Source organism: Tursiops truncatus, chromosome 2, assembly GCF_011762595.2.
Source record: "Tursiops truncatus isolate mTurTru1 chromosome 2, mTurTru1.mat.Y, whole genome shotgun sequence".
NCBI classification, from domain to species: domain Eukaryota; kingdom Metazoa; phylum Chordata; class Mammalia; order Artiodactyla; family Delphinidae; genus Tursiops; species Tursiops truncatus.
Window position 1 is genome coordinate 115,969,958 of NC_047035.1, and position 10,239 is coordinate 115,980,196.

Consider the following 10,239-nt stretch of genomic DNA (forward strand, 5'->3'; position numbering starts at 1 on the left):
CTTCCTTTGGAGCCTGCTCCCGGGTCAGCAGGGCCAGAGGGTCCAGTAAAGCAGGGGTGGGGAGCTCACAGGTGCTGGGTTCCATTGGCACCCATGAGCACCTATCAAAATCCTGGGAACTGAAGCTGCTGGGGTAGAGTAGAGGTGCACAAAAGAAAGCCAGTTCCATAACCTGCTTTCTAGCATGGGGGCAGAAACAGCCCACATGTGAACAGGTTAACGCTCTGAAGGTTGGGAAACAACATGAAGGGGACTTACCTGACCCAAGGCATCAAAAGAGAAAGTCTCTTCTTGCATAGTCCTGGTGACCCGGCAATCAGGACTTCAGACACTGGTGGTCTTGGAAAGTTGGCCATTTTCCAGAACCAAGACCAGTCTCTCTTAAGATCCTACCATGCAGGACCTCTTCCAAGTTTTATCATGTACTTTAGATGCAGACGCCCAGTGCCAGCCCAGGGCACCTTAGTTGTCAGGATAGTTTACGTTCTCTCCACACTTCTTGGGCCACCACTGAGAGTCAGACAAGCACACACAAACCCCTTGGCCCTCCTAGGGACTTATCAAGAACAAGAAATTGGGGAGGGCAACCAGTGTCAGAATCTGTATGGCAGGGCTCTCTGATCCAAAGCTGAAGCCGAGATAGGGGGGTGGGGTTGACTCCCCAAAGAGCCCCTTCTGTCAACTGCAGAAACCTACCTCTTGTTACCAGCAGGATTTATTTCAGGTTTCTGCCTACCAAGTGACTTACATACTTCCCCATCTCCTCCTTTGCAAGGATGCTGTTAAGTTGCAAGGGGGCAGGTCCCCTGAGATCCCAGGGCTATGTGTCCCCCGCCGCTGCCGCCCTACCTGCTAGAGTGCTTCCAGTACACACAGCACTCTCTCCACCCTCCCACCTTACTTGGAGTTGGGCAGAAAGGCTTATAAGGCCATTATCTCTCAACAGACAGCTGTGCAGGGCTGGAGGCAGCAGCTTATCAGGGAGCCTGCAGTGATTCACAACCCAAGTCCCAGTTTCTCTGCTGAATAGTAATTTCCAGCAGTGGATTTGCGCTCCGTCTCTCCTCCCCCTCTCCCAAGGGTGTGCTGTCCTTTCTCAGAGAGAGAAAGCAGTGAAGGGTAGACCCTATCCATGGGGATGGGGGGGCTCTGTGCCAGCTTTCTGGATAAGGCTGTCTATTGGCAGGAGGCTGCAGGTTTAGGGACCCCAGTTGGATCTGCCACCCTTGGCAGTGACAGGAGAGTTCATCGATGCTCACCTTCCTTCCCCATCCAGAAAAGCAATGTGCTGCTCCCTTTCCCTTAGTAGCAATGTGTAAGGTGAAAATGGTCCCCTTCTGGCCACAAGCCCTTAAGCTAGAGCCAGCCAGGGAGGGCTGAGAAAGAGGGAGAAGCCGGGGACTGGGTAATGTGCCCCCTGAACCATTTTGAAGCTGTCCAGTTTCTGTGCCTGACCCCTAAGACTCCAAAGGCTAAGGATCCAGGCTGGAGGGGACTGAGACACAAGGGGGCAGACCAGAGCAGTCTCTGCACAGACAACTGGTTAGGAAAAAACCCAGGGACAGAGCCATTTTTGTGTTTGTTTTATTGGAAGCAAGACTCCAGCTGTGGGGCTCAGGGGAGGAAGCATGGGAAGTTCTGTCCTGGGTCTCTCCCTCTGGGCCAGCATTGGGAAAGGGGGATGTTAAAAGAGCTAGAACCTATGGAGATGCCCCTGCCAGCATGATCTCAGGATGCTCCTTAAAAGCAGGGGAAGGGCAACTAGAAAGGAAACTGTGTCCTAGGTGAGGGGCACAACAGGGCACCCCCACAACTCATAATCCGCTGCCCTCAGGCGTGGTTTCCAACCCCTTGCCCTCTGCTGACAGTGGTGGGGTGATACCAAGAGCCTTCCTCAGCTTCCACCCTCCAGGCCCACTTCAAGAATCCTAGGTGCCTTTAACCCTTGGGGGTCCTGAGCAAGGCTCAAGAGTCCCACTGCCCACCATTCCCCCCCTGAGGAAGGTCCCCATATGGTTCAGAAAAGCTGAAGGTGCAGTTCTGTGTCGTCAGTCCACATAGGTGAAGGAGCAACCCCACCACGAAGCTTCCCTGGGGTCCCCTTCTTGTCGCCTTGGGGTCCATGCTGCCAGGTCGTGGGTTCCAGAGCACCAAAGCATGAAAGGCTGGAGGTACATCTCAAGGTCGAAGCTCTGGGGGTAAGATCCAGCCCACCTAGGTGGCCCAGAGGCCGGAGCTCTCAGGCGGTCTGGTCCTCTTCAGCAGCACCTGGCTCAGGTTGTGACCGCTTCGCGGAGCCTTCTCCAGCTGCGGGTTCCCCTAGACTCCTCTTGGACGTCGATGCAGCTGGCTGGGACGAGGGGCCAGGATGGGGGTTCGGGGGCTGGTAGCCGGGTTGGCGCGGATCCAGTGAATCCTTGGAAAGTAGGATGGCGAGGCTGGGCACGTTCTTAAGTACACTGAGACTGGCGGCTGGCTCGCCAGGCTTCTGACCAGGCGTGGGCTCCGGAGGGAGGCTCTGCCACACTTCGCGCACGCTCCGGTAGCGCAGCCGCGTGACCTGATGCAGACCCGCCAGGCGGCGCTTGAGGATCTCGGCGCACGTGACGGTCTTGGTGGTGGCCCGACCGCAGCCGCTGAAGACGATGGTGCGCGTGGCTGGCTGCGCCATGCTGGCGGTGGCGAAGGCCAGCAGGTTCCGGATCTTACTGCCCTCCTTGACCCGCATGTGCACGGCGCCCGGCGCCAGGTCTGCGAAGGGGCCCGAGCCCGGGCCGCCTCCCTCGTCCCCGCTCCCCACCGGCGCCTCCTCTGAGTGCACCTTACGGAAGTTCTCCATGCGCCGTCGTTGCCGGGACCGCGGGGACGCAGGCTTCGCCATTGGGCCGCCTCAGCCCCGGGGCTGCATGGCGGCCGGTCGCGTCTGGCAAGGGCCGGCCGGGGTAAGGGTGAGGGAGCTGCGTGGACGCTGGCGGGCTAGGGCTAGGACGGTGCGATCCTCGTCTTCCACTTCTCTCCACTGGGCGCTGCTCTACTCCGCGCTCTCCGCGCCTTTGGCTGAGGCCCCGCCTGAGAGCCTAGGAGCCCCGCCCCTACCGCCAGGCCCCGCCCCTAACTCAGCCAGCCCAGCTGGGGCCCCAGCCTCACCAGCCTCTCGGATCCAGTCCGGTCGTCAGCTACCCGGGCGTGAGAGCTGCGCGCACCGTGGTGCGCCGTGGCAGCGCTAGGGGGTGACCTGTCAGGTGAAGTTTCCCTGTAATCGCCATCAGCCCTCCCAGAGCCAGCCCTGATAAACGGGCAACCTAAATAAAAACTGCGTCTGCAGGGCAAACGGCGCTTCGACCCGGGTCCCCGAGCCCTTCCGCGTTTCAGTTGAAGGCCACCCCTTGTCCCCTCCCAAGGAGAGATTTCAAAGCGGCCTACTGGGGGCTGCACCTCTTTCTCCCACTCCTCAGTGGAACCCCCCACCCCCACCTTCGTCCCTTCGGCTCCCGAGCCGCTGTTCTCCACTCAAGGACAGCCCTGTGCACCGTCAGCAGAGTGCGGGAGGCGCTGTCTCCGGCTCCGCTCCGCGCCTGCCTTCGAGGACTACGTCGCGGCGGGGTCCTCGCAGGGCAGCCGGAGACTGAGGTCTCAGCCTCGCCGTGCCTGACTGGGGCTGGAGGCTCCTGGACGCCCGCACACCCCTAGGGTGTGGGGACTGAGGCTCTGGGCCAGGCTGTTCCCTGAGATGAATGGGAAGAGAGCAAGGAGACCTTTTCTCAAAGGGAATTAAGCTCCCTCCATCCATGCCTGAAAGTCGAGTATTAGGGCTGCATGCTTTAGGGTAAGCCAGGCATTGTTCCCTGCTAAAGTGGGTCCCCCTTTTTCTCAAGTGGAATTTGTTGTTAGCCTGGCTCGCTGAGACCCAGCATGGTCCTTTTTCAGAAAGGAGACTGGGTGAGGGCAGGTTTTGAGAGAGAAGGGAGGTAGGTGGGAAGTTGAAGCCCCGGGGGCATTACACAGCTACTGGGTGCCCCTCCCCGTGAACTCCGCAGGACTGAGGGAGTGGCCCCGGATCTCCTGCCAGGAGAGATGAACAGTGAAGGGAGAGGTGAAGTTGGGGCTGCTGATGGACTGCTGATGAGAGGGAGGGGGTTTGAGAAGGAGCTGGACCCTCCCTAGAACTGCCCTAGCGTCTCGCTCTTCATCCTTCCAACCCCTCGCGCACGCACAGAACCGAGAGTGGGCCAGACCTGATCCGGCGGGAGTGACTACGACGGGGCTTGGCGGGGAGGAGCGCAGAGAGCTGCGGCGGGCGGGAAGCCCTTGAAGTGCTGGGGACATGACAGTGCCCGGGGGAGCTGGGCCCCAGTCTTGAGACGGGGCTGCCGGGGTCCCCCTCCCTCCCCTCGCGTCCTCCTCAGCATCTTATATCTCCCAGCTCCCATCTTATATCTCCCAGCCTTCCTGTTTGGAACCCGGGGCTGACCCCATTACCGCCCCTTGGGAGTGACTGGAGCAGGTGGACCTTTGAGCCCCAGCTTACGAATGACCAACCGCCTCTCGGATCTTCTGCTCGCATTCTGGGATCAGGGGCCCTCGAGGTCGCGTTCCCCTCGGAACCTGTATTTCCGTCTCGCCAGCTCCCGCGGGCCCCACAAGGAGCAGCCGTAGGGGTTGGAGGCACAGCAGTCCGGAGAAGACACAAGAGTCTGCAGCGCGTGGCGGGGCGCAGGGAACCTCAAGCTTTGTAAGACGCGGGCAGTTGTGGGACTTAAAGGGCATCAGTTTCTCTAGGCCTGAGAAAAAGTCCCCGAACAGCTGGAATCTATGTTCGAACGGGTTGGTTAGGGAAGAAGCGAGCTCTCCATTCACGCGGGTATGCAAGCCTAGGCTGAACGTTCACTTGGAGGGGATTACGCGGGGGTCTGCAGTTTGGAGGAAGGGGCCTGGGAGCTCCCAGTTTACGTCGGGTGAGAGTGAGGCCGTTATGCGTCCGCCCTGGATGGCCCTGGAGTTGGCCCTGGAAGCGCCCCACCGCCATCCCCCTCCACTGCCCTGGAAAGCGCCCCACCGCCATCCCCCTCCACTGCCGCCAGCTGTGGAAGTCTCGATTCACTTCGCTCCCCAGTCAGTGAAGGGAGACCGCGGAAAAGGCCCGCATCCCCTCCCGTCCCTCCCCTCCCCTCCCCTCCCCTCCCCTTCCCAGCTCCCTCTGCAGCACTTAAAATGTAAATGTACTCCGTGATTAGCCGCCGGGTCGCTAATTACCGCTGAAGCCATTCATTACACTGTCAGCGCGCGTCGTAGCCAGCCGGCTGTGCGCTCCTGCCGGGCCGCGGAGTGGCAGGGCCCGGTGGGGAACGAGTGAGGGATGGGAGCGGGGGCGGGGGACTCGAGGAGGGGAGCGGAAAGATTTGAGGTGGGGGAGGAACTGTGAATGAGGGGAGCGAGGTTGGCAGAGAGGACGCGAGGGCGGGAAAGGGGCCAGTGTGCTCGATGGTGACGTGCGGGAGCAGGGCGGGGAGAGCGGAGAAATGCACAAGGCAGTTAGGAATGGAGGCGAAGGAGAGGTAGTGAGGATAGCTGGGGAAGGGGGCGCTGTGACAGAGAAACCGGGATGAGGAGAGGGGCGAAGGCAGGATGCGCTGGGGGAGGCAGGGAGGAACCGGGAGGACAGGGCGGAAGAGGTTGGGAGGGGAGTAGAGGGCTCAAATCTGGGAACGTGGGTAAATAAATGGGAGCATCTGTGGCGCACGCTCCGCGACAGTTAGAAACGTGGACAGTCAAGACTTTCTGTTAAAAAAGTCGGGTTGCAGCTATCCACACAGTAGGACCACAAGTATTGGTTTTTTAAAGTTAGGGAGTCTGTTTCCATGTGTGCATGTTTATAGATGTAAATGTATTTTTCAAATAATTTTAAAATATCTGCAAAAAAACAGCACACGGCATCTGTTAACCTCTGAAGCCACATTTTGTGGGCCTCTCTAAGGAAAGAACTACTAAATATGAATACAAAATTAAACCCAGTGTTTTAGAACAGTCTGTGTAAGTGAGGTCCTGATCTTGAAGCCTGAGCTTCATTAGTTTCTTTTTGCCTTTTTGTGACCTTGGGCAATTTGCTTAATCCTTATGCCTTGGTTTTCTTAGCTGTAAAATGGGGCTAATACAGGAACCTGCCTCATAAAGTGGTTGTGAGACACATACCAGTATTAGAACCTTGGCTGGTAAGTTCTCAGGAAATGTTGACTAATGTTATTTTTCATACATTATTTGTGATTAAAATAAATTTTAAAAATTTAAAAAGGGAGGGGGAGGAAGAAACCTGGTGAAAAGGAAAAGAAATGGGCAAAGCCTTGGAAATAACAGTTTTCCTAATATGTTGGGGACTAGTGAGTGGCAAAGTAGACTCCTTTCGCCCTCCAAGGAGGTGGAGGGGTGACTAGGCTGGAGTCCAAGCCTCGCCAATGCAGCACCAGCCCCTGATCTGCAACGGGACCTTTCCAGCAGTACATCCCGCCTCTCGTGGACAAGTCGCCTGTCACCCCAATACTGGGAGAAGATCCCTGGTGCAGGGCAGGTCTCTTCCTCCTCTGTCTCCAGTGGCAGGAAGAGGATGGGGATCCCCTAAAACTCCTGGTCCTAGTCCCAGCTTGTCCAGGCAGGGGCTTGGGGGGATGCAAAGGAGTCAGAAACTAGAAAGTTAGAGAGGGCCAGAGGGAGGTCAGATTTATCAGGCACCAACCAAGTGCCCAGCATTGGGCCAGGTACCCTCACATCTATTCCCTGATTTAACCTTTGAAATCTTCCTTTCTATCATTGTTTGACAGATGTGGAAACTGAAGCACGGAGAGATTAAGTAACTGGCCCAATATACCACAGCTAGAAAGCAGCAATCACAGATACCTGAATGCAGGTGTTCTACCTCACCTGAGTTTAAGAAAAAAAGAAACTTCTTAATGATTTGAGCTCCCCAGTAAACGTGTGAGTTGGTTTTGGGGAGAGAGGCAGTTCCTACAGTGGGGAAGATGTATTGGTTATCTATTGCTGCATAAAAATTACCCCAAAACTCAGTAGCTTAAAACAAAAACATTCATTCTCTTACCCAGTTTTTGAGGACTAGAAATCCAAGAGCCTCTTATAGTGGTGGTTCTAGCTCAGAGCCTCTCACGAGGTTGCAGCCAAGATGTCAGCTGGGTCTGGAGCATCTGCTCTCAAGCTTACTCACATGTTGGTCAGAGGCTTCTGTTCCTTATCACATGGATCTCTCCATAGATCTCATGACAAGCAGCTGGCTTCCCCTGGAGCTGAGAGAGAGGGGGAAAGAGAAAGGGAGGGAGGGAGAGAGAGAGAACAAGCACGAAGACACAATGCCTTTTATGGCCCCACCTCCTCTGAAGGGGAATCTGGTTCCAATTCTTGAAGGGAGCAGTATCAAAGAATTTGTAGACATTTCAAAACCACAACAGATGGGGAGCATTTGGGAGGCAAATTCAGGAGGAGAGGGGCTTCCCTGGTGGCGCAGTGGTTGAGAGTTTGCCTGCCGATGCAGGGGACACGGGTTCGTGCCCCGGTCCGGGAAGATCCCACATGCCGCGGAGCGGCTGGGCCAGTGAGCTGTGGCCGCTAAGCCTGCGCGTCCGGAGCCTGTGCTCCGCAACGGGAGAGGCCACAACAGTGAGACGCCCGTGTACCGCAAAAAAAAAAAAAAAAAAAAAAAAAAATTCAGGAGGAGAGGGAATCAGGACTCAACATATCGAAGCAAATATGTGGAAAGACTTTGAATCAGGAGAGCTGGATTTATTTGTTTATTGTTAAATGGATGTAAGAGTGACAACTTTTCCGAGATTGTTTTTGGTCATGGGCATAAGAGCAGTCACCGCTCTACAGGGCTCTCCTGGAGGTTGAGTAGGATTATGGCTATCAGAGCTCTTTGTAAATTTAACACTGCTGGGCAATGATGCCTGGAGGTGAGCATGGCCTGGGAGAGAGTTCTGCTATAACAGACAGGTACCTCCTCCGTTAGACTGAGTCTGGGGCCCTGGGCCAGTGCTCTGATTCTAGCTCCCCATCCTTGTCTCCGCCATAGTCCAGCCTCCTCACCATGTTTCACTTCCATCAATGCTTTTCCCCTTGGGCCAGCCAGGATAGGACCCAGGAGTCCCAACACCACCGAAGCCTCTACCTTCAGGCCACTCCTCCTGTTGTGCTGGCTGTGGCCCCACAGATGGGGAACAGGGGTTTGCATAGCAGACCCAGTGAGTGCTTCCCTTTGCGGACAAGAGCCATTAACCTAGCATGAAATTCGCTTGCTTTTCTAGCCAACAGGCCAAGACACCTGAGTCCTGGGGTCAGAGGGGGTATGTGAGACCTAGAGTGAGTGAGGAGAGGGGTCTGTAGGATGGGGAGAGGAGAGGCAAAAGAAGCCACTGGAGCTCCTTCTCCATCTCTTCAGGAGTGGGTGCTACCGCTAGTCATCCACCTTCCTTCCAGATTCCAGAGGCAAGTATAGTAAAAAGCCACTCACCTGGGCAAAGTTAGAGTTCCCAGGAGAGTGCTTGTCCCCAGAAGACTTCCCAAGAGTCTGCTGGGATGCCTGAAATCCCCCGTTATTTCTTCCACCTTTAGGTCAGTTTTGCCCTCTGAAGATAAGGTTATACTCCTAATTCCAAGGTGGGAATTGGTCAAAAACAAAAGAATCAGCATGTTTGAGAACCTTGGGGTGGGAGGCAAGTATAGAGCTGATAAGGTGTGGGAATAGTTACCAACTCTAGCGGACACTTACTTAGCACTACTTAGCTACTTAGCACTACTTAGCTAAGTACTACTACAAAGTAGTACTTAGCACCTACTTTGTGCCGGACACTCACGCATATTAACTCATTTCATACAACAGTGAAGCCACTACCCGTTTCATAAGTGAGGTAGAGCCAGATCCAGAGTCAGTATGGCTTGAGCCTGCTCTTAATCATGGCATTAGACCATCTGCAGGACAAAGGGGAAGCAGGGCAGAAAACCACCAGCTCTAGGCCTCCGCAGCTACCCACAACGAAGGTCCTGGAACTCCAGGGTAGAATTCTGCTCTGCCAGGTGCTTGCCTGGGATGGGGGGGTGGGGGGCACCAGGGCCGCTCTTCCTCCTCCCACTCTGACCTGGGCCACAGCTAGGGTGCTTGGTTTATGCCTTCCCAGAATTACAATTATCCTTCAGGGAGGCACTGAGTTTTTCTACAACTTACAAAATGCTTGCCTATCTAACACACATGAGCAGCTGGTGCGGTGGTTAAGAGCATGGACTCTGGAGCCTGATTGCCTGGGTTTGAATCCCAGCTCTGCAGTTTGCTAGCTGTGCTCTTGGTCAAGCTATGGGACTTCTCTGGACCTCAGTTTCCTCTATTGTAAAATGGAACCTATGAGGATGATAATAGGACTTACTTCTTGGAATTGTCTCAGGTTATGTCCCAGTACCTCCATGGGATCATCACTCCCACTTTGCAGATATAGGCTAAATCCCTTGTCCAAAGACTCAGCTACTGAGCAGCAAAGCTTGTAGGCAAACCTGGTGGGTGGGGTTAAAAAAGTTAAAAAAGAGAGAGAGAGGCAGAGCAGAATGTCAGCCCTCATGGGGCAGCCAGAGCTGCTGGGCCCCAGCTGTTTGTTGACAGGTAGGAATGCAGACCCAGTGGTTTTGTTTTGCTTCTGTGTGATTTGACATTTTCCGCTTCATTTCAATGGGGAGTGGTTGTATCAGCTTTTCGGAATGTTACATGCGTAGATCCCTTCTCCCATCACATCCTGTCAGAGTCAGGCTTATAATAAACTGTAATTTTGTTGCTGTAGAGGCCCCTAGGATTTGGAGCACTGGGAAGAAGCCAGGAAATAGTGTCCTCTTCCCTGCACCACCTCTTTTCCTGGCAATTGTCCCTTCCCCACCTCCTCATGGTGGTGAGAATGGAAGCAGCTCTCTTCACATAATACTCCTGTCACCACAATCCCAGGGTTCATCCCAACTGGGGTTCATCCCTGTTCAACGAGCTAGTTGGTCAAATCCAACTTTATGGCCATGAGGGTCCCCTGTCACCACCAGGTAATTCATTGTCTTCCCTTCTCTTGAGTAAAAGATGAAGTTAACCAAGTGTGCCTGCCCTCTATTGTTCTGAATTGAATCACAAGGTGCCTTGTGCATACTGTCCCAGAAGATAAATTTTACATATTTCAACAAGGGAAAAGAGCATATTTTGTTTGCAGAATTCCTGGG

General features: G+C 54.9%; 1 protein-coding gene across 1 annotated transcript; it reads right to left on the bottom strand.

Moving 5' to 3' along the window:
- Positions 1-1,568: 1,568 nt before the first annotated feature.
- RPP25 (ribonuclease P/MRP subunit p25) lies at positions 1,569-5,071 on the bottom strand. Its single transcript, XM_033852000.2, has one exon. The coding sequence runs from the start codon at positions 2,879-2,881 to the stop codon at positions 2,240-2,242; it is 642 nt and encodes a 213-aa protein (XP_033707891.1). The 5' UTR covers positions 2,882-5,071; the 3' UTR covers positions 1,569-2,239.
- Positions 5,072-10,239: the final 5,168 nt, after the last annotated feature.